The following is a 24643-nucleotide window of genomic DNA, read 5'->3' as shown; positions in this document are numbered from 1 at the left end:
AACCCTATAACGCAAAGAAAACAAGTTCATATTAATTCTTAAAACAACACAACATTTTTTAACTAAGAATGAGTTCAGGAATCAACATTGGTGGAATAACCCCAAATTTTAATCCCAGCAATGTTTTTTTTTATACTCCTCCTCATTAAATATGATTTGGTTCAGGTGATCATCTAATCAGTGCCTCATTAAGTGGAATGAGTTGTGCTTCTGCTGAAATTCATTAGACACCCGAATGAACGGCTGACATACATGTAGAGATGCTGATTCAAGAAAAAATTTGAGGTGGTCTCTTAATTCTTTCCAGAGCTGTATTCTTTTCTCAATATTATATTCTTTTCTTTTATCTACATATAATGATGAAAAACCTGATCAATACATATTCAGTTAATTAACTATCCTAGCTTTTCAAACACTAGACCTGTCACACAAACTGCTGCAAAATAATCACTAGTGTACATCTTCAAGGTTATGTATTATCACCAATACAAATCCTTAACACAGACAGGATGCCATACTCTTTAGGTCCTTACTTTATATAAATTGTGTATAGATGTGTATCATGAAAATAAAGCTAGCAAGGCATTTGTCACAGGTAACACATGTGAATAAAAGAAAGAAAAACTGGATTTAAAAGGCAAAAATTTATTCAGTCTTTTAACAGACAGCGAGAGACAACTCAATTATTTCTAAAATCATTTGTGAAAGAAACACCTCTTTATGTGCACACATTGCATTTACTCAGTAGGAAGGGGGTGGGGGTTGAGTAGAACAAGAGCGTCATGGATTTAAGTGGAAGAAAGAATCAATAAAACATCATCAATGACGCAGTTGTGTTGTTTACTATTCAGAAATTCACATTAAAAACGAGACACATTTCCCTTTTTAAAGTTGGCAGCCTTAGAAAAGACAGTGGACGACATATGGCCTGCGAATACACATGCAGTGACGTCACCAGACCAGCCCAGAGTCCAAAACCTCGACTCGTGGACTAAGTGAAACTAGCAGATTAATACGAAAGGAGGGAGAGACTAGTCAAATGGTTTAAAAGTTAGCACACCAAAGGACAAAAGACCCACTGGAAACAGCCCAAAAGACAGTCTCGCTCCTGTGATCGCCTCCAACTTCAAGTATTCCCTCCAACGTTTGCAACACTTCAAGTATTCCTGCCGAGGACTCCAAACCTTCAATTTTAATCACCACTTCTTAGGTTTACAACATAAGCTATAATATAAGTGCACTCGAAATTCGTCTATACATAGAAAAATAATGATAACAATAGGTAGCGGTAATAGTTATAACAATCACTTTACATTTTAATTTTATACACAACCGTGATGTTATATCACTTTATACCGTGGCATCACATTCCCCGACCCCCTGAGTGTAATGTTCAAGTTTAACCCTCTGTAGCTATGGAAACGCAAACAGGAACAGCAACCTTGGTTTGGTTATTTAAATAACATTAGCAAATCACTGACAACGGCAATGATTAGAATCAGAGTAATTATGCCTTTCCACAGACCGTTGTGCTTGTGTGTGACAGATGCATTATGTACAAGCTGCTGATCGATCATGTGCCTCTGGTTTCAGTTCTGTTCGCTGGTGTCAACGTGCTGACAGCCTTCATCCTGAAAAAGAAAAATATGTGTTTAGGAAGAGACAGGGAGCCTGAAAGTAAAGGAAAAAAAAAAATCAATGCTGTTATTGAACACATGTGATCACATTGCGTTCTAATGTATTGACAGTTCTTTCAGTGAGAGGGTTATGGAGTGAAAGATAAATGTGCTTATCTCCTCCTTTTACAACTTTAGACAACACCTCCAAGGATGAGACGTGCAGACTAAACACAAAACACATCAGCTATTCAGTGGAGTGTATCTAAGGCTTGTAAAAAAGGCGTCACCTTCACCTACCCCTGGTTTTCTGGCCGAGCGGACCCTCCAGATGCTTCAGGAACCAGCGATAATGCAGCTCCGGCATTTGTACAACTTGGGGTCGTGGGTGCGGATGTGGTTCCGTACATTCCTTAGTCGAAAGAACGTCTTACTGCAGAGCTGCAGAGAGCGGGGTGGGTGAGACGGAGGGTTAGCAGCGTGGTGATGATGAGGGACGGATGCTTTGATCTACACTGACGATACATGGCGTTTGGATCACAAGTTGTAACCAGGAGTGTTAAGATTCAGGTTTCCAATAAAAAAATATGACAGAAACATAGCAGCTACAGTCACTACGGTAACCATGTCCACCTAATATCAGAATTTATCTATGCTTATTTTGAGCAGTTTGCCTGTTGATCACTATTTATTTATGACGTATAAGGTCCAGTTAGAGTCTGCTGCGTATTATCAGTGATTTCTTTGTGAGCTTTTTGACACAAAAGCAGATTAATGAACTAATGACCTGTCAACAGTCACAGGAATATGATTTACTCAAATAGGTCGACGTGGCATTAATGAAGCCTAATGACAGTCACTAAAACTATCAACTACCAGTTAATCCATATAGGTTTGTCTATACAGCTTGTGGTCTGTTTGTGTTACAAACTGGACCAGAACTATGACAGGTCTTTCTTCTTGGTAAAAAAAACACTTTGATATTTCATTCAAACTGGTTGGAATAATGTTCAGTGGGATTAATAAATTTGGAGTTTCATGTCGTGGTTGTTAATCCACTGTTTCGACAAATTAGAGAGTTATTTCGGGTTATTTAGGGCGGTGGATGCTTACCGGGCAGGGCCAGTGCTTTCCCTCGATGTGCCTGAGGCGATGCATGATTAAAGCATCACAGTCTTTGTAGGAGGCCGAGCACTGCAGACAGGCATGGGCCGACGCCTTTGGCGCTTTCGGGGCTTGACTACGAGGCCCTCTGAGCTGTTTTAGCCGCGCCCGTCGTACGGCGTCCATCATGACACAGTTCCTGCCGCTCAGAGCCAGGAGTTTACCTTGTTGCTGGAGAGAAGACAGTGGGGAAAGAGAGAAGAAGATTATGGAAGAGTCGAGTCAAAAGTTTGTAGATACAAATAATGCTGCAACACAAAAGTCCTCATTCATCATCATAATCACAACCCGAACTGTTATCTACCTTTGGCGTAGTCCGTTTATTCTTGGACCCAGCAGATTTGGCCAGATGATGAGTGTTGTTTCGGGAGGCTCCCCTGGGTCTCAGATCCCTGTTATGGCTCACTCTCCTCTCCTCCCTCTCCCTCTTCACCACAGGCAGGGCAGGGGGCCCTCTGGCCCTCAGCGCCCTTTGGGGGGGCTCTTCGGCTCCAAATTTCTCCCTTATTTGTGACACGGAGCGCGTTAAGCAGATATCCACGCTCTCCTCCTCTTTCTTCAGGCCTGCTATGGGCCCCCCTGCCGGCCGGCAGAAGCTGAACAGAAAGCCTGAATCCAGTAGTTTGATGGGGGGCTTGCTCTGGCGTTTGCCCAGGTCTGGGGAGGGAGGATCGGGGAACTGTCCGACAGGCACTGGGTCCGCTGGCTCCTCTTTGATGACCTTGTACAGGGGGTGGTTGTAGATAGCGGGTGGGGGTCCGTGCTCTGATAACTGAAACCCGCTGGCTTCACTGTCCTTCACTCTCAGTCTGGTGTCCATGACTCCCCTCAGTCCCTGGCTCTTCCCGTCCTCCCTGGCCTTATATTTAGCCTTCTCCACCTCTGCCGCGGAGCCACGTTTAAGTTTGGTCTTTGCTGCTGGTCGGCTGCTGTTGTAACGCAGCGTTCTGACCGTCTCCAACGTGACCTGATTCCTGGCCTGCGTCTTCAGCGTGGGTGGGGATCTCTGAGACGGCCGGCCTCGGCAGCTGCTTGATGAAAAGGAGAGACCTGAGATGGAGCATTCAGTCGGTTCTGACTTGATCCTGACTGTGTTTCTAACGGGAGGTTTGTTGGCGCTCCGTCTGAGAGGCTGCTGGACAGGAAGGTGGACGCCGTCGCCGTTCCTCACCGACCGTCTGAGCTCTCTCCCCCCGTACGAAGGCCTGGACGCGGGCTGGAACATGTCTGGTAGCACACCTTTACTCCGCATGCTCCTGTCGCTCGGGGGGATGTGTCGCAGGTGGGACTTTGGCTTCTTTGCGGCGATCTGCCCCGCGCTCACTGGGCCCACGGGCTTGGCTTTCACCGACTTGCTGAGGAGACGAGTGTTAACGGGGTTACAGAGGGGGAGCGACAGTGTCATGTCTCCGTACGGCAGAACCGGGGAGACGGAGCGGGGTTTCCGCCGCTTCGTCAGCGAGTAGTTGTTGGCCTTCAGCTTCCTCAGTCGTTTCTTCTGTCTCCAGCCGATCAGATCTTCTGGTCTGGGGAGGAGCGCCGTCCTCTGTAGCCCGAGAACGTTCATCAACTTGTACTTCTCCTGAGCTCTCGCGTAATCCTCTTCGTCTTCTCCGACTTCCTCTACTTCCTGCTTCACCCTCACCGGGCTGCACTGGGCGCTGGGCCTCGACCTGGACGTGCGTGAGAGCCGACTGATGGTGTGAGACTTCCTGTTTCTTCGCGGGGTCTCTGGTTTGGGTAGCAATCTCTGAACCTCCTTGGCAGCCCCGGGAGTGGAGCGGAGAAGACGGGTGTTCGGCGGAGGTATGGGTGTGTAGTTCTGCGACTGAAGGGTGGCTATGGCGTGTCGAGGTATAGCAGCTTTCTTGGAAGAGGGAGATTTGAAGTCCATGAGCTTCATCCTGTGCGAGGGACTCAGAGGGAGGCCGTTGTGACCTTCAGATTTTGCCATTCTCCGCAAATTGCGCCTGGGACTCCTCTCGAAAGACTCATCTGAGGCATCCAGCGTCAGACTGAAGCTGTCGTTCATGTTGGCCTCTGCTCCCAGAGCTTTTTTCCTTTTGCCTTCCCTCTGCTGGTGATTACGTCCATGGCACGCACGAGCACAGGCTGAGGTGAAGCCTTTGCCGAGATGATGTTGCTGTTCCTGCTCCTTCATGAGGGTGGAGCAGGCTTCCACCGCGGGCCACATGCCCAGGTGACGGGCCATGGCACTGACCTCGGGCAGGTCCTCCTGGCGGACACACAGGGTGGAGGAGTAGGAGAAATCGAGCAGCGACAGAAGGCTGTCCTCACTGAAACCTGAGGGGTGGGGGGGGGGGGACGGAGGCTGAATTAGATATGCTGAACCCCCGGTCAATCAGTGAGTGAGATGAGAGAGATGAAAGCGACTTGGTGCAAAGAGGATCAGAGAGAAGCAGCAAGAGTGGCAGCAAAGTGTAAACATGACGGGGGAGACTAAGAGACAATATAACAACTGCTTTAATCAGGGACACTTCTGCTCCTACATCAAAGGCATAAGTAAATGAGCAAACAGACTAGGCCAGTGTCCCGATTCAGGATGACAAAACCTCCAACTACAGATTTCTCGACCAAATACGTAACGACTCGAACCTGTTCCTAAAGGTCTTGGCTATCAAACGCAGCCTCCTTTGCCCTGTATCCTCGGAAGCTCTCAGTTTCCAACCAATCATTGTTTGAAGGATAACAAATTGAACATGAACTCATTAAGTTAACGCCATGCGACTGTATTGACTGGATTTTTGCATTCAGGCCAGTTACTGTTTAATATATAAATGTGTAAACTTAGACCAAAGGAAAAGCCCCAGCAGAAGGAAAATAATGGAGGCTTTGTTTGTTTTAGTCTTAGTGTGTTATTCACAGAGCACTACTGAGACATTATTGACAATAACTCAATGTATCATTTGAGATGCTCCAATTAGTCAATTACTTGGTTAGGTGATTAACATAAAACATTATTAGAATTAATTGTTTCATCTTTTGAGTGACAACACCAGAAATCTGCAGGATTTATATAATCTGCATTTTCCACTACAGGTCAGATTAATACAAATGTGATGTTACCTGGGCTCTCTGAGAGGTTAAGATGGGCATTTTGCATTTTAATTGACATTTTACTGGGGAGAAAAATATTATAAAGCTTGAATTGGGTTCATTTACTTAACATAACATATATCAAAAATAAGGACCAGTTTACAATGTACTGTCCGAGGGCAAATGTGTTTCTAGCAGCTCTGAATGGTAACACTTGAAGGTGAAAGTCAGGGAGATATGCAACATTGTTAATATGTAGTGATAATGGTGTGTATTAACTGATAGTCTCTGCAGTAAAGTGTTCATAGTGTTGCACTTGTCTGTAGACACAAAAATGTAAGTTCTATCACTTTTTCCTGTAAATAATGTTGAGTCAATAACAGTTGAAACATATGCTGCGTTCAAGACAACTCGGAAGTCGGAAAAAAACGAGCTCCGAGTTGTAAAAAATGAATTGAACGGCGTCGAACTCGGAAATTACAGGTCGGGAACTCGGGTATCATATCAGAGCCCCGACTTTCCAACTTGACGTCACGACAACATCAAAACATGGCAGCCCTTGTCTTAAACAGTTAGAATTTAGACATTTTTATTTATTTGTTGAGGTTTTAATGCATATTTTTGTGTATTATTGCAGTAGCCTATATGAAATACGTTTATATTAAGCTGTGATTGTTGTATGGTGTGAAATTGCGGTCCTCGTTTGTGACGGAAATAACGTTTAACTGTTATCAAGGCTGTAACATTATATGTGCACTCATCTGCGGCGTCTCCTCTCCTCCAAAATAAACATCATTTACTGCTGCATTTATTTTTCGTATTCAGCTATGAGCCACAATATGCCAAACTTTCTTCAGGTATCCATGTTTTTTTTCTCCCGAGTTCCTGCAGCGTGAATGCAATGATGTTGGAAGTCGGAAATTTCCAAGTTGGGAATCTCGACCTCCGAGTTGTTATGAACGCACCAATACATACATGTGAAACTCTCCCGTTTCAATCGTCAATCCAAGACTTTGGTTAATAACCAAGTTATAAAATATCAAAGATCATGATAAAAGATAAAGACACCAGCTTCTGCACATAACATATTCAGCGGTGAAGTTAACTATCACTTCCAAAGTGTGTGAGAGACATCTCATTACTGAGCATAAAACTCTCACATAGTCTGACGCTGGTGGAGAGAACTGTAGTTTAGAAAATGAAGCTATCTACATCCTAAATTGAGTTCACTGTTAAATTGTCTCAGTTCTGATTAAATTGGATTCTTAACTGCTTGAATAAACATATCTGACTGGATTCCTTTCCACAGCAATAATGCCAGAGAATCATGGGCACTGATGTAGTATAGGGCGTCTACTACACCAAGTTGTCTGACAGAACATGATTCGTCATTATCAAAGCTAAAATAATTATAACTGGAGGTCAGAACATCAGTATATGAACAGTATATAATTTTCCTTATTTTACCTGAGGGACTCCTGGTTTCTTTGTTCTCTGATTTATATTTAAGCATTTCATTTACAGAAGAAAAAAAAAATCAGATGAAATTTCAGAGTGACTGAGTGTAGGTATGAGGGAGGGAGCTTTAAAACTGTTCAACCATTCAACAAGGACTCATTAACCTTCTCTCAGTTTGGTATTGGGTGTAACTTTGAAAAAAGAAAAACCTTTTCTGGAATTGACTTTGGAAATGTTGACTGGAACATTTTAATGCCCAAAAGCATCATTTTGTTGACAGTGGCGCTGGACTGACTCATCTGGAGAGGGCACGGTGCTTACTAAGGCCTTGAGATCCAGGTTGAGCCCGCTAAACTGAGGACAACTAAGTGATGTTTTTAGCCTCCAGGTAACTGCTCTTACCGGTAAGATCTATGTCAGCTTTGGCGTTCAGGTCCATCTCTGTGAAAATTTCCTGGAAGTGATCGCTGACGGCCGCCAGAACCGCTCTGTGGGCCGAGTAGGATCGGCCATTTGTCCGCAGGGTGATGTCACAGAACAAGCCCGCCTCCCGCTGACTCCTGAGCTTGCCGAGTATGTCAGCGCTGTGTGATGCCATCGTCTTGGTGACACATCTCCTGCCACACAGTTTCTGACAGAAGCAGACAGGAGTTCATCATTACTGGATGTGACAAAGCACTTGTAGAAGACAAGTGCGAGAGCAAGATTAAGTGAGACTGAATCAGAGTAGGCGTGAATTTAAAATGTGTGGGATGCATAAAAAGGAGAGATGGAGTAAAAGAAAATAAAAAATTGTGCTGTTACTAGTCAAATCAGCATCTGTGATTTTTGTACCTACTCTTACCTCTGTTTTCTTGGCGTGCTGACTCTGACACTCTGGACAGCCCAGGACAAAATCTCTGATCTGGAAGTACATCCCTGTGAAGACAACGGTTATGAATATGAGGCAAAAAGACAAGAGTATGGTACAACTTCAAAGTACAATAATCTTATGGGATCAACACTTGTAGAACTGGCTTTTGATCCTGATGAAAGTCTTTGCATGAGATGTATTATCTCACAAACAACAAAAGCCAGGGCTATAATGAACAACCCTCATTCATGTCTGAGTCAGGGCTCCAGAGTAACTTTTTTTAAGGTTAGGAGCACAGTGGCCCCTAACTTAAAATTTTAGGAGCACAAGCAGAAAATTTAGGGGCGCACACCATAAATTGACTTGCAAAACAAATATTCACATTTCCTTTTCATTCATGATTCTCACACACATTGGCCTGCCACCTGTACAGAGTCTTTGAGTCGCCTCTTCCATGTTTCACCAGTGTTAACAGCAAATTTACTGGTTGCACATGACTAAGTAGATGAAAAATTGACATGCACTGTGTCAAATTATACCCCATTTAGGTGCGGTCTGGAGCCCTGTGAGTGTGTGGCAGCTTCAATATGCCTATGCTGCCTTCCTGACAACAAGAAATGAGTAAACTCTGCTTAGATATGGAGAAGACAAACAGTAAAAGAAGAAGTCAGTGATGCTCATCATACCCTCCCACCAGTAGTTTTCAGCCACGCATTTGTAGGTCTCCTCCAGGGACAGGTGGCGCTGCCCGTGTCTCCGCAGGTGAAAGGTGGACACGGCCTCATGTCTCCGGTCCTCGTCCAGAACCTCCCGGTAGTTGATGAAGCCCTTCTCCAGCTTCTTGCGGTACAGCAGCCCGTCTATCATCTCAAAGTTGGGCGACCAGCGCGCAGGCAGTGCACGTCGTCGCCCACGTTGTGAATCCCCGACTGACTCCTCCATGTCCCCTCGTCTGTCTCTGTCCCTGTCCCTGTCTCCATCCGACCAGGGTTTGGACGGACAAAACGCCGCGGAGGAGTTCGCGTAGGGGGCGTTGGTGTGGGTGCAATCGCCGGCCATTTTAACCGTTTTTTTTTTTTTTTAATATATATATCCTGATGTAAGATTTGCAACTTTATCCAGCCTCCTCTTCTCCTGTGGGGAGTTTAAAATACTCCCTCTGTCGCCTCGGCCGGGTCTCCCCACCTCCCCTGTGCGTCGCGTTGGGGAGCTGCGGCCCAAACTTTACCCCCAGTCCCGAGACAAAGTCCACGTGGATGCGGTGACAGCAAACAACAGACCCCCAGACCAAACAATGAGCCCCGACAAACAACCCCGCAGTCCCCCCCCTCCTCCCCTCCCTTCTCCTGCTAATAGCCCCGGCTCTGTAAGTTAGCCCTCCCCTCGTTTATGTCAGTTAGCTAAAATCAACCGTAACGTCTCTCATTACGGCTTTACGGAAGATTTTTCCCCTCAACTTAAGTCACTGTTATCAGACGAGGGTCAGCAGCTTTTCTCTGGGGAGGGGGAGTCCTGCTGCTTTGTACCCTAGCTGTCAATGCGGGCATCACTTCTCACTACCAAAACACAAGTGACTAACATCCGTAGAAAGAAAAAGAAATTGTTGCCCACAGTTGCACTTTCGTCTCGGGATACGTTCGGTCATATTTCCGTACAAAAATAGTGGTTTCGAACGTTACGCAACGTCAACGTCAACGGAAATGTTTTAACTTAACGTAACTGTCCATCCAAGTGTGGATAATAAAATTCAACCAGGAGAGTAAACGCGCCAACAACCGCCGAACCAAGTGATGTAAAGTCACCCGGCTTCGCGGCCACCACGCAAACACAAGGCTTCGCCGCCGACCTCTCACCAGTAAGCCCGTCTTCCATCCACTTCAGAGGTCGGGAGTGGCCTCCGGGGCTGGATGACGGCGGGCAGCCTCACCTCCGGCGCTAACTTGAGATTTCTTTTCGCCAACTCGAGTCGGAAGCAACATGATGACGCAGCTATCAGCTCAGCATCGCCACTTCCAACGACCTAAAAAAGCGAGGTTGTCTCCGCGGTCTGTGCCCCCCCTTCTCTCTCTCTCTCTCTCCCTCCTCCTCCCGAAATGTTGTAAATCACCGCGGGGACCTCTCAAAAGCGAGCCAACAAGCTCCGGTCAGAAACCCGACACCGTTCATACCGCTCCCGTTACCGTAAAGCCGCTCTGGTGCTCAAACAATCCGATTTTTCAAACTCGTAACCTTCTGTTTGTTGCTAATCGGCAGCCTAACCGAGCCAGCTCCTCCCCGCCTTCACACAAAAGCCATTAGCAGAAGCTTTAAAGAGCTTTGGCAAAGCGAAACGTGATTGGCCGACGGAGCTGTCACTCATTTAGTTTTCGTTCCCCTCGTTGTCAAGGTAGGTTGCTCGCTCACGATGCCAGTGTACTAGTGTTTGCTTCACTTGCTCAGCTAAGTTAAACATGATACACCCAGTGGACTGTATATCCACATTTACATTGTGGACGCAGTGTGAGGAGCAGAGATTGTCCCATTTTTTTTTGTCCAGTCTTTAGGACATGAGATGATTATTTAGCCACATCAAATTAGAATCAAGTAATTTTAAATAATGTTGGTTGTGTCTGTTGTCTCAATGTCAACCACAGCTTTTCTGGCAGTGTTAATGGCTTTGTCTCAGTTTCTCACAAACTAGCCTACTGTAACAACTCTATTAAATTAATATATCACCCACCATCCAAAATTATTGCTGCATTTGAAATAAAATAAAAGATGTAGCAATTTCCACAATATAGCCTATGTGATACAATGTGAGGAAAACAATAAGCAGAAATAACAATAAAGACATTTGAAAACTTCAGTTTTATTCAGAGAATCATTCTTTTTTTTCTCTTTTTTTTTCTTTTTACAAATACAGGTGATAAGGAGGTGTACAGTCTGACTTTACATCACAGTAACCTAATGTTGACTGTGATGTTACTTAACTACACCAATTCACTGTGTTTGTATCATATCATATGATATCATATATCACATAAACAATATCAAGTTTGCTAAGAAACCAACCTTTGTGCATTTCAGTCACCTGTAAGTATTACAGGTGACACACAGCAACCTACAGTAGATTATAATGATAGGGAGACTATAGGCTACCCCTAACCCAAACAAAAGAAACACAGTATTTCAATTCTTTGCTTTTTCCATGCATTTGAGACTGGATATGACATTAGAAATCACAAGGTTTTAGTTAAAATAATTGTGTGGTGATCTGTGCATTTAGTAGGCTAAGAAGCCGATTTCGGGTTGATCTAATACAGGACCAGGATGTCTGTATTTTGCTCTTCATCATGTTCTTCCCTTAGATTTATCGGTCGATAAAACATTAGTGCTCCCAGTTCTGAATTAGCTTTTGTTGATGCCTTTTGCTGAACAGTTGTGGACAAGGAAAATACAACTACCATATTTAGATTTCAATTTCATTTTATTATCCTAAATGGGAAACCTAAAGTGGCAGTCAGACAAAACAAAACAAAACCCCCCAAACAGATAAGAAACAACACAAGAAGGCAACAACATAATAAAATCTCAAAACACTATAACAAAACAAAACACAATAACAACATCAGACACTAAAAACCCAACGCGATATAAAGTGATAATTAACTTGTGTAAAACTTAGCAGTGTTATTGCACATGGGATGAAGGAGTCATTTTGTTCTATTACTCCCAAACAGTAGAACTTTAAGGGAAAGGCTTCAAAATCAGAGTGAAGATGGTGATAAAGATGAAGGTGAAGATGAATTATTGCCTCGTGGAGAGGCTGTTGATTAAAGATGGCTGCAAGGGGAGGTCAGAGAGACACCTTAGCAGCCACCTTCACAATCTGGCTCATGGGTTGTTGTTTTTATCTGTCATGTTCAGTTTACCATACCTGGCATCATAAAGAACATTATAGGACAGATTCAATAACAGACTTCCTAATTTTTTCTGTCCACATTAGAAACATTTTAAGTACCTGAGGAAGTAGCTACATATGTCTGTCCTGTTTCACAGAACAACATAGAATTCACATGAAATTTCTGATCATTGTTGAAGACTGTAGCAATTTACACTGATCAACAAATTCGATTTGCAATTCTGTTTAGGATGGTCTGGGAGTGTGGGTGTGATGCTTTCATCCTAAAGGCAACAACCACCATGCCCTTGGTATTCCTGGTATTCAGTTGGAGGACGGCCTCATCATACCATTCGACAAACTCAACCACATCTGGTCCATGCACATGATGGAGCAGGCTCACAGTAACTGTGTCATCAGCAAATTTCAGGATGTGCCCTCTATCTCCACGCCGGCTTCAACAGTCGTTTATGTAAAGAATGTAGAGCAAAGGGGACAGAAGACAGCCTTGAGGGGAGCCAGTGAAGGAGGAGGAGGAGGAGCATCGTCTAACAAACAACCGTTTACTCTCACCCTCTGAGATCTACAATCCAGTGCACGAAATGTAGCCTACGTGAAGATTAGATAAAATGGATAAATATGTGGCTCTGTTGTGTTAAATGTAAGAATAAGAGCTAAGGATGTGTACCAGGCCCCTCTGAGTGTTTATACTCGTGTAACTGTGGTGTCTTTTACTCCCATCCCAGAGCATCCCTAACCTGCTCCAACAGTTCCCCCATCACCAGTCTTTCAAATGACCTCATGACCAGTGATGTCGGAGCAACTGGTCTGAGCTAATTTAGATCCTTTGGGTTGGATCATGCTCTGAGCCACAGGGACAACAATGGACTCCATCTATTCTAGTTTGGAAACCTTTACTGCCAGGACTTTCACAATACAAAACCCCACAGAGCTGTTCTGAACATTATACCCATGTAGGCTTCCAATGATTAAGTCTGTCCTTGTGCTTTTACTTATTATTCTCAAACATTTCCACGGAATTGTTTTGTTTGGTCAATTAAAAGCAGATATCGATCATCGCATATGAAAGATGCGCAAACATTAAGCTGACTATTTTCATATGAAAGATTTGGACTAAATCGTTGCCTGAAGTAAGCATGGAGATGAGAAGACAAGCTCATTATTTTAGGTATGTATTGTACAGTTAATAAAGTTTTTTCTTTTATTGTCTTCCTGTAAGAATATTAATCATACCGTAAATTTATCTTGTGTCTTATGTGTATATTTATGTTGACATCAGTGAAACCGGAAGATAACACATTCTATATTGCGATTATGTCTTGCGATTATGTCTTGTAAACCCATGCGGTAGGGGTCAGACTGGCATGACACAGAAGTCAAAATGAACTTACATTACACTCTGTGCATCAAACATTTACATGAAATGTGTAACTTGGAGAACATTTACACTACAACAAAAAGTTAGGGATATTAGACTTTGGGGTGAAATTTATGGAAAATGTAAAAAGTTCATGCTACAGTGAGATTATATAATGGAAAATAGGGCATTTACGTAGAAGTATGGAATGGTAACTTCTTCATCTCAAACAATAAATTGAAACAAAAGCTAACAACAGTGGTGGGTATACCACAACAAAAACTGTCAATGTCTCAATTAGTTGTCATGAGGCCAGAGGACGTCCACTGCTCTGTCTTTCCGTGACTCTTCCAGTCTCTGTGTCTGTGTTGCAACCTGCTGATGACACTCTGAGCTCAGATGGAACTTCCCTGTGTGAACATCCTGTTTGGAGCCTCGACATGTCCAGGTACTGTTGATGGATTGTTATATAGGTGTCATCTTGGTCCCATGATGTCAAAATGGGAACAGCGTGATGAAGAGGACTGTTTCAATAAAAACTGTCATTAAACCACAACATCTAGTCGTGGATTCATGGATCAGAGACTTGTTGGGATTTTTGCAGTGAATCACATTGTTAAAGAACAGCATGTTATGTTATAAATACTGAAATATTAAACAGTTAGACATGTGCATTCAAAAGTTTAGAGACGTTCAAATTAAAGCAGAAGTAAGCGATCCGGTCGTTTTGGCTAACTTTTTGTCAGCCGATGGCGTTAGCAGTCCTCGCCCTCGTCATGGATCTAGTGGTCCTCGTCCCTACGTCACCACATTCACGTGCATCCCTTGGCTGCACACACAGAGAGGACCGCCCCTTTATGCCGTTCTCTCTCCTCATTGGATAAAGGTTGTAGGATACAAGGAAAGTTTTCTCCTCGGCTTACAGCAGAGCAGAGTGACTGACAGACCCGTGTTTCGGATCAAACACTCTATGTAAGTGATTGCTGTCGGAAGATGTTCATACAATTAAGTGAAATCTATAGAAAATAGAATGTAATGGTTGGTGTATAAATATATATCAAAACAAATGAGAAAATAATCAAGATCTCTTTGTTTTTTATGCAAAACAAAAAAATTCCCAAAACATGCTCAGGTTTTTTAAAATCTTGGCTACAGCCCTGAACTGACAAATGGCTGTGTACAATAAAAATCACATTAACAGAGAATTAAAGCCATTCGAGCCTGGTCCTCACAATAACTGTAAGCATGCAGTGAGTTTAAATCAGCCTGTGAATGGTCATTTTCCTCAAATGAATGTTTTATGTAACCGTCAGCTGCTTGTTATTAAGAGAACATGAATCATCCCACAGCCATTCAACACAAACCACTTTAACATGTACTGTACTGTATATGAATCGTCCTTTATTAGACAGTAAGAAAATAAATGTTTTACATGTAGCAGTTCAACTAAACACAAAGTACTGAATTTTACATTTTTTTCTTCTTCAGGTTTGTAGTTTTACAATAACACGTTCTTGATAAGACGTGAGACACTTTTTCCTTTTTACAACAGCACTCAAACATCTAAATGTCAAACAAATCAAATTATAGTACAGTTAACTCATTTTGTATACTGTATGATATAAAACACACATGACTAAAAGAAGAAGTACCTCAAGGGCACTTACTGTGATGCAGTTTGTTTTATAACAGAGAACATTTCATGAGGTTCAAGCTTCATCTAGTTAGATCAAGTACAGACGTATCAGAGCCCAACACAGTGCTATTGCACTATGGGATTAAATCCACGGGGAGCCTCTGTGGTTTCGTCCTGAAGCTTCGTTCAACTCTGTTTGAATATTTTCCGATTTAGCACCATGTTGATCTGAGTAGACGCTAAGCCTGAGTGACGCTGGTCTTCTCGGGGTGATCGCTGGTCTTGGGTCGTTTGGACTCTGGGGGCTGGCACACTGGATCAGTGGGAGGAGAAGGTCGTTCTGGAGAAACACAAGTGAAGAGCTCAGAGACAGGAGTTTTACACATGACCAGGACTGACCGGTTATTTGATTACAACAGTTAAGACAAGGCACGGCGTTACTCTAAATTGTTTTTGTTTCATTCAAATGTACAGGTTAATTCAACTTAATCACTTCTGTTGAGTCTTATTTATAGCTTTGGTCATTCTTCACATACCTAATGGGCAAATCACATGAGCAGTCACATGATTATACAGGCCTCAAACCAACCAACTTGTAGGCCAAATGTGTTGGAAAGAGAAAACAAAGGCAAACATTTATTTTTGTCTTGTGTATATTGCTCCACAGCACTGCATTGTAGCATTATGGCAGTGTTCCCAGATCTCATTATTCTGCTGAGTAAGAGTTTATAATACCATCCCCCCAAAAAGATGGCATACCCCACAGAAATAAGAGCCAAAATTAAAAAGGTAATGTTTCAATGAGGAGTCTTTAAAGGGACAGTTCAACATTTTAGCAAATTGGCCCATTGCCAAAATCCCTATAGTCTTAGGAGTAGATTCATTACCTTTAATTGTCGGTGTAAGCTATTTTTAGAACTGCGAAGCAGAGCTGCGAGCTGCTCAGAGCTACACTACGGTGGCTAATGCGATTTCTTGGTTTCCCTCATCATCAAACTCATCAAATACACAATCCAACAACTCCAAAACGCTCTGGTGGACAAGTTGTAACCTGCACATTCACCACGCTATGAGATAAAAACGTAACGTTACCAGACAGAGTTGTTTTCACGGTAATTTCATGAAAAAACGCTGATGCCCGTTCCCGTCGGGAGCAGTTTTTCGGCAAGTAGTCTCTGCATTTGCCTCGAAAACAACTCTGTCCCGTAACGTTATTATCTCATAGCATGGTGAATGTACAGGTCACAACTTGTCCACGAGAGCATTTTGGAGTTGTTGGATTGTGTATTTGATGAGTTTGATGAGGGAAACCAAGAAATCCCATCAGTCTCCATAGCGTAGCTCTGAGCAGCTCTGCCGTTCTAAAAACAGCTCGCACCAACAATTAAAGTTCACAAACCTACTCCTAAGAATATAGGGATTATGGCAATGGGCCAATTTTCTAAAAGGTTGAACTATCCCTTTAACTATTGAAATTACATATTTTTATGTGAAAGCACAGCAATACAAATCCTGCAAATTCACACTGATCACTTGTAGGGATGCACAGATCTGATCTACAGCATCAGTGCTGGGCTGATTACATCCAGATGATGGATCAGAACATGTTGTGATTGATCCACAATGAATTGTTTTCCTTTTTTCCCTCTAATATCGTAAAGCCTTTTATGTTTTCCTGCTATCGGTTACACTCAGTCCTTGTGGGCCACTGACTCATTTTGCAGCTCCACAGCAACCCCTTGGCCCAACAACAGATAAATGTGAGATAAACAGGTTTTTAAATTTGGAAAAAGAGTACACTGGTGTCTGAGTGATACTCTGTGTTTATGCATCCTAATCAACTGCAGGAGATAATGTTGGTTTGATGCATCCCTGATCGTAATAGAAAGCAAACAGTCGACGAGGATGGGGGAGTTTACCCCATCTGTATCGCATATGCTTTCAAATCCTCAAACCTCTATTGTGTTAGTTACAGCATAAAAAAGGACAGCAAAGAAGCTGCCCTCACTAACCATGTTTGGCCTTCTCAGTGCTGAAGAGTGAACCAACAGCTGGAGGCCGGGATCCAACAGGAGTCAAAGATACCCTCCTGAAAAGAAACAGAAAAATAACGAATGGTGAGGAGAACAAAAGAAAACTCGCAAAAACAAACTCTTGAAACTAAAATGAGCTCCTCCACTGTTAATCACTGTTCCGCTGCATTCATCCGTTTGTTTTGTTCTGATTCAGTCGCTGCTTCCTAGTAAAAGTAAGTCACATGGAGAACATTGCACCGTTCAGATAGAAGACAAATGCATGTGCTGACCTGCCATTGTTCTACCAACAGTCTGGCTGAGAGATTATTATTTTACAGGCAGTGGGGGGTCCAACGAATCCCTCAGGCCAGACAGGGCTTTGTTCCAACTGCCAGTAACTGAGCACACCACACCACCAAACCAACAAAAACATCACAAGCTACTTATGTTTCTGCTGCTCTTTTTTAGAGGAGTGTTTTTGAAGACCATTTAAAAAAAACACACCATCTTAGGACGTTTTAAAATATGCTCTTGCTAGTCGTCTGCATCTGTAGAGTATATCATTATCATTTGGGTGGTGGCTGCTGTAGTTACTTCCTCACTCTGGTCAAAACTCATTTGAATAGATCAGGTATTTCCATAAATTACCATATACACTCCTGTATGAGATGCCACCTGGATGTTCCACCTGCAGGACATCTTAATAGAACATCCAAATCTCTTATTATAAAGTTGGGGATAATCTCACTGCAAAGGAAATTGCATTGATTCTGCTGCAATATTACTAATTGAAACATCCCATATCATCTCTGTGCTGGCTCCGGTATATGAACTCCTTTTCCAATTTCTTTTATTAATGTTTAAAGTGTTACACATTGTAGCTCCACCATGTATCAAGGAACTTCAACGACAGTGTACGAGCTTTGGGAAAATGAGTATTTCGCATCAGCTCCTAAAGACGCTGTAGATTAAATAGATGTGATGTGATAATTTAGGGTTACCTTCATGTGTTTGGACAGTTGTGCATTTACATAATCAAACTGTGCTGACAGGAAGTTCCAGTGGTATAAGAGATAAATTCCTTGTTTGCTTTACACTCGCCATGAGCCAAACATGACAGCCCCTGTTATATTTACCTTGGGGTGGGCCCTTTGGGGTTAGTTGTACTCTTAGGAGTGGTGGATCCAGGAGTATTTGCACTGTTGAGGACTTTAGGGTTTGTGGGAGTGAGGGGGGTTGTCTGTTGCTTGGTCTTCGAGGAGCTTGTTGGGGTGAGGGGGGTAACGCGTGCTTGGGGAGTTGACGGAGCACTTGTGTTTCCAGATGTTGGGGTCTGAGGTGTTGAAGGAGCGCTGGTCTTTGGGGTAGTGGGCTTCCCCCAACCCTCCAGGGTGTTGAGGGTGATCCTACGGGGCTGAGGTTTAGACTTGGCGCTGGGGGTGCTCTTCTTATCCTCCGGGGGAGTGACAGAGGGGGCGTCTTTGCCGAGGCCGGTTTGGGATGCGACAGCTGGGGCCAAGCTCTGCTGCTGGGACACGGGGGGCGACGTCTTGCCCGCCGACGACTTCTTGCCCTTTCTCTCAACACCACTGTTCGGGACAAAGAGCTCCAATGTGGGGGGCTCTTTCAGCGGAGTGCCCAGCTCTCCGGGAGAGAAGGACAGGAAGGAACAGTAGCCGTCTGTGGAGGACACCGCCAGGAAGGAACCATCGCGAGACCTAAACAGGATGTTATGGAAACACGTCAGTGGAACTGTGACACACACCCCTCTGACATTTCTGTAAACCTTCATCTTTAGGCGTAAGAAACTTTCCAGAAATTAATGAAAACAAGTAAGATGTATTTTATTACAAATCGGCCTGAACTCTCCACCTCCCCCTTGACTCAAATTGTGTTCAGTGACTCAAATAGATGTGGTGTTGTTCCCATGGTTTCAGTTGAAGAAAATGCCAACCAATCAGAGTTTAGTAACTACCCAGCCACATCTATGGAAAAATAGCAACAGTAGAGTGATGACAAGCCTGGAGGGGTCTGATTAAAATGTACAAGTTGTTGCAGAAAATAAAAAAAACACTCTTGGATCTGCATGTCAGGGCAAAACAAAACAATATTACCATTCCCCCTCCTCACAGTGAGCAAAATGAGACTGAGAAGTGAGACGAAGCGGCAATTGAGTGCAGATTCAGAACACACACCTCATCTACTTTCAGCCAATTACGACTGTTTTAAAAAGGTGCAAGACCACAACCACAAACGAAGCCAACAGAAGAAAGTCTTGTCTTACCATGTAAGATCACTGAGCGTGTGGTAGTGAATGTTTGACACCAGGCCGAAAGGAAGGGTCTGCTGCGTGTCATACAAGAAGATGGAGTCTTCCGATGCCACGGCAAACACCATACGATACGGCAACTGGAATAAGTTAGGAAGAGTCTCGACAGAACCATCTGTGGAGCAGATACAGAGCAGAATGAAGAAACTGCACAGGAGAAGAAGGCAAAGAGAAGAGATAATCAACAAGAACTCTCTGTTAAACCAGTTAGACGTACCTTCTCCTTTCTTGGTTCTCAGTTCAAAGTAGACAGGGCAGCAGCGCACAGCCAATGTAGCTTTACTTGGACATGGCAAGTGGGCAATGGGCCTAAAGGACACAAATGTTCGTACATTAATTACCAGCACAAATGCAGCCACAACACTGACTCAGAATAGCACTGAAAAGTTACCTCTTGAGGCTCTTCCTGGAAAAGATGTAGGTGGTATTTATGACGTTTTCTCCAATCTCCACACATCCAGCTAAGGTTGAGAAAGATGACAACAGAAGATGGATATTACAACACTGGGTTTCACAAGGTAAATGCCAAGTAAAGGCTGCATTTTCAGAATGCTGTTCAAATACCTGGGGCGAGCAGGAAAGACCCGTCTGGTGTGAATGAAAGACGTCGGAAAAATGACCTCATACTGTCATCATGGAAAATTCTAAACTGCTTGGCCTGAAAAAATGAAGAGAAGTGTGGGGGTGAGAGTGTGTGTATAACATGTGTGTTAAATGGCTTTACAGACTAAGAATTTCTTATTTCACTGCAGAGAAACCTGATTAAGTCTAACAAAAAAAAACAAAAAACACTGCTATGAATAAAGCTGTTGCATTAAAGAAATTAGTTGCATCTGCCTGTGCCTTATTTGAGTACTAACCTCTCCCTCTGCCTGTGGCCCAGAGCTCATTTTACTGATACAGAAAGCTTTCTTCTTGGTGTGAGTGCTGTACACGCGCATCACCCTGAAGGGAGAAAAAAAAAACATCTTGAGAAGCGAGCAGCTGAAACTCCACTGTCAGTGACTGGCTGGTAAATGGCAAAGCAACATCAGCTTCATTCATTTAAAGCCCCAGTATGTAGGAATTACCCCCATCTAGCGGTGCGGTTGCATATCGGAACGTATTCTTGATGTTGCATTCACGTGAAATCGGGCAGACCTCGGACAGACGACAGACGCTGCATGTACAGGATAAACAAGCGTCTTTGTTAACAAGTGGTCCGCCAGCACGAGGCAAAACAATACAGGCGTGACAATGTGTTGTCATGGTGATGTCGTATCGTTTACCAGACCCACGTTTTACCGTCTTTCTCTCGTCGAGTAAAATGAAATCCGGTTGGTTTGCCGACGGCGTCATTCAGGTGCCTGACTGCACCTGAATGCAACACCAATGCCTCCGTCCTTCCTCACACTACACAGTGGTGAAAGTTTTAACAGGCGCTACCTGGAAAACTTTCCCCCCGAGCCGACAGCTCCGGTGAGTTTCCGTGGTTAAACGTAAAAAATGGCGATGCAACATGGCAGCCAAGTTACGGTGCGCCCCCCCTTGTATATTTGTAACAACTCATTCTAAGGTACGAGAAAGCTTCCATTTGTATGTGGGTGTGATTCGACTTCAGTGAAAGACGTATTTATAAAATCAAAATCAATATTTGATTTTTGCTAATAAAAAGCCAAATAAGTTACATACTGGGGTTTTAATGAATGATGGGCCAAGAACAGTCCAACACAGTAGGGGGTGTGTTGTTGTACCTGTCACAGCTGAGAGTGGCAATATACTGGCCCAGAGGATCCCAGGTCACCCCCTGCACATAGCTCTTATGGTCATTCAACATGCACAGCTTCTGTCCTAAAACACAAAAACAAAGGCAACCAACATTATAACTACAAAGCAAATACATGACATATCCTGATTCTGACATGTACAAGTGCAATATGCATCATGCATCACTGAAGAAGCTAAGATAACAGATTAAGCAAATCTTCGCCACACACACGGTGTAGTTTGCACCAATGGCTATATATAACTACAGGCAAACCTTTGTTGATGTCCCACATAATAGCAGTGTTGTCGACAGACCCAGACACCATGAAGTTTCCATCCCGTGTCCAGGAGATGTCATACACATCTTCTAAGTGTCCCCTAAAAGAGAAAACATACAATGCCTTTGCTTTGCTTTATCTGAGATGGTTGAATAATGTGATTATACAATGGTTCTACTTAAAATCAATATCTCAAGTTATGCATTCTGATGTTAGTAACTGAGCATAAAATTATGGTGGAAAAATAATAAAATGGTTTGTCAATCATGATATTTACTGTTGTGCAAACCACACGAAGCTGTAAAAACGCTGCAAGACACAGAAAATATTGATTTCCGTGCTCATTTATTATTTATAGAAAGTAGTATAATCAACATAGTTATCAAATAATAAGTTCAAGCCTTTGGTGTCTTGGCCTCTCCATCCAAATCTGTTTATTCATTTACCTGATTTATGCTGTGTATATACCATACCAACTTTATTTATAAAGCACTTTAAAAACCCAGTGGACCAAAGTGCTGTGTAGTGTATATGTACGCAAATAAAAAACTAAACTAAGTGTAGACACTATCTTTCATAGCAAAGTTGTGGTTCTCTTGCAAGTCCAAAAGTGAAAATCGAACCCCATGCAGTGCCATCAATGTGGTCACATCAAAACGAATAAGGTGAATAGAGTGCTTTTAGAATAAAAGAAAACTGGGTAGAAAATTATAATACTCGAATGTGATGGGTCAAAGCTGAATACCTCAGTGTCTTGACCACAGACCAGCTCTCCTTGTTGAGCTGAGCATCTTCATCCTCCTGAAACACAGGTGCCTGCTCTGGTTCCTTACAGTCATTGAGCTTCCACAGCAGAATTGCTGCATCTGTGTGAAATAAAAACCATACGATAACTGAAAGGTACTGACTGTTTTAGAGAATAACATCACCAATACCTTTTAGGTTCTAAAATATACACTTTTTTTTAACTTGACATCTGTGTAATAAGTGAGACATACCATCTCCTCCTGAGGCAAGCAGCTCTCCATTGGGGCTGAAGCGCACCACATTGACAGCCTTGGTGTGTCTGGCCAGATTAGACAGGAACTCCACAGCTGCTTTCCCATCTGCACCCATGTCTACGCGCCACAGCTGCATCGACATCAGGGAAACAGAAGTGATTAGTCTCTTTGATCACAAACTAATTTCTATCAAACCCCTTACTGTACTTTAGAGGGACATATCTTGTATGACTTACAAGTTAAATAAAACACAATGACACAAAATCTGAAATTATTATTATTAAAACATGTGCCATTTTGAGCATCCTGTGTATAGGATTATGCCACTTTGATGTTGATGTGAAGCCCACTTGTTTGGTTAAACACACTTGCAAGAACAATAGACTGGACCAGCAAGAACTGAAGTTGAATGCATGTACAGACTTGTAACAGTGATTCTTGGCCTAATGCGTGTGTGTGTGTTTTTTTTTCAGAGACAGATTATTCATAACATCTGTAACCAGGTGTTTTCATTCGTCTCCCTCCACTCACTCTGACTGTGGTGTCCACTCCGGCCGTGGCCAGGCGATGAATGCGTCCATCGGGGCTGTGCTGGAAGTCCAGGCTGTAGACTGGCTCCTTGTTGTGCCATGCAATCTCACACGTTACCACCTTCATTTCTTTATGGACGATTCAGGAGGGAAAACACAAGTCAGTTTGGTTACGTCGCGCAGTATTACACACAACGACAGCAACTCTGTAAACATATATATGGGTTATTTCTCAAAATTGGCAAGTGCAAAATTGCTGAATTACGAACAGCGTGTGATAATACACTGAGTTGAAGAGCTACTATTACAAACAGTCACTGGAAACTAATGCTACAAGAAGCTAACACGGTTAGCGACAAACTTAGCGGGTTTGTTGGATAAATCGTGACAGCATTACGGACAAACATACGCGTTCACATAAGTCAGTGTTTTGTGAAGCGTTTATTAGTTACGGATACACACAACGTATGTCTGTTTATTGTTTAGCCTTAATTTATCTCTAAGTAAGTCTGTAGTTCTTACCTCCTCTGTTGTCCAGCCGACGACTTCAGTAAATTCCCGCGTACTATTCGTTCAAAACTTCCGGCTTCCAGGGCTGCAGTGATTGGACGATAATCCGGAAGTGGAGGAGCCTATCTGTTACGTAGGATGTTCGCCTCATATGTCTATGGTTCGCCTCCCTCCAAAATCATTCACTGTTATCTATCTGAGTGAGGTTATATGTCCAAAATACGGGTTAAATTAACATACTGGCTCCTCAGAAGACACTGCACACTACACCTAGGACACGTTTAAATATTTTGAACTTGTCTAACATCGACATTTTTGGGAAAAGGAAAAAAGGAAACCTCATGTACAATAGTGAACGTGGTCTGTCTGCTCCTCTGGATGTGATAATACATCCTAGTAAAATTAAGTACTAAGCGAGTAATAAATAAATTGCTTGAAACCCACTTATCACATTTATGTGATATTTACTTGTGGAGGAAAAGCACATCCAGACAATAGTAAAATTGGTGGTGACCGATCACCACCAATTTTATAATTATCTGTACTCATTGAAATTTGATAGTACAGTTGGATATTTCTTTGTAGCCTACAGACTGATATTAAACACAGTCCTTGTCTCATATGGTATGGATGTGAAAAAAACAAAACCTTTTTGATATGTTCCACAAAAATAGTAAACAAAAGTTGGTGTGCTTTTGGTCTATGTAGCTCTGTTTATCTATTTTCCTATCCCACTTAGTGGAATTTCCCCGTTTCTTTCTTTGAACCATAGTTCACACACTTTAAAGGTACAGCAGAGATTAATTAACATATCCTAACATGTAACAACTGTCAGACAGGCAATACCCATATACATGGACATCCACATTTGAGCATAACTTCATGTTCACAGTCAGGACTCGTTGGTGCAATGGATGTAAATATTATTCTCAAGTGAAGTCTTGATAAAAAGAAAGACTCAAAGGGAAGCATCTGGCTAGTGTGGACCTTACAGTCTATGGTGTGGACTAGTGACATAACTGCCCCCTAGTGTTTCAAACACAACACTTGCTACAATGGGACAAATGGAGCTATAAACTCATGGCTCGACCTGTCACCATGCAGATTCAGTTTTCCATCATCTACCACTCAATGCCTTATGTATTTTAAATTGCAAAGACACTGAATACAAATGTCTGACAAAGAATATATA

General features: G+C 42.9%; 2 protein-coding genes across 3 annotated transcripts; both read right to left on the bottom strand.

Annotated features, from left to right (window-relative positions):
* Positions 1–629: 629 nt before the first annotated feature.
* Positions 630–10534, bottom strand: LOC146965111 (uncharacterized). Of its 2 annotated transcripts, none has more exons than XM_085764395.1 (7): positions 8835–10534; positions 8140–8213; positions 7698–7926; positions 3085–5084; positions 2730–2951; positions 1917–2057; positions 630–1631 (listed from the first exon to the last, which is right to left on the bottom strand). In XM_085764395.1, the coding sequence occupies exons 1-6, from the start codon at positions 9205–9207 to the stop codon at positions 1953–1955; spliced, it is 3003 nt and encodes a 1000-aa protein (XP_085620521.1). In that variant the 5' UTR covers positions 9208–10534; the 3' UTR covers positions 630–1631; positions 1917–1952. The 2 variants fall into 2 exon arrangements, with proteins under 2 accessions (XP_085620521.1, XP_085620522.1); XM_085764396.1 differs by having other exon boundaries at positions 1913–2057; positions 8835–10431.
* A 4251-nt stretch (positions 10535–14785) lies between these two features.
* On the bottom strand, positions 14786–23572 carry chaf1b (chromatin assembly factor 1, subunit B). Its single transcript, XM_085765354.1, has 14 exons — positions 23464–23572; positions 22943–23070; positions 22409–22541; positions 22156–22276; positions 21407–21510; positions 21120–21216; positions 20247–20331; positions 19951–20044; positions 19778–19847; positions 19604–19695; positions 19342–19501; positions 18194–18775; positions 17055–17131; positions 14786–15382 (listed from the first exon to the last, which is right to left on the bottom strand). The coding sequence occupies exons 2-14, from the start codon at positions 23066–23068 to the stop codon at positions 15282–15284; spliced, it is 1842 nt and encodes a 613-aa protein (XP_085621480.1). The 5' UTR covers positions 23069–23070; positions 23464–23572; the 3' UTR covers positions 14786–15281.
* Positions 23573–24643: the final 1071 nt, after the last annotated feature.

The sequence above is a fragment of the Trachurus japonicus genome, chromosome 21 (genome assembly GCF_045865225.1).
Source record: "Trachurus japonicus isolate A0001 chromosome 21, Traja_1.0".
In the NCBI taxonomy this organism is placed as follows: domain Eukaryota; kingdom Metazoa; phylum Chordata; class Actinopteri; order Carangiformes; family Carangidae; genus Trachurus; species Trachurus japonicus.
Note: the sequence above shows the minus strand (reverse complement) of the source record. Positions and strands in the feature narration are given on the sequence as shown.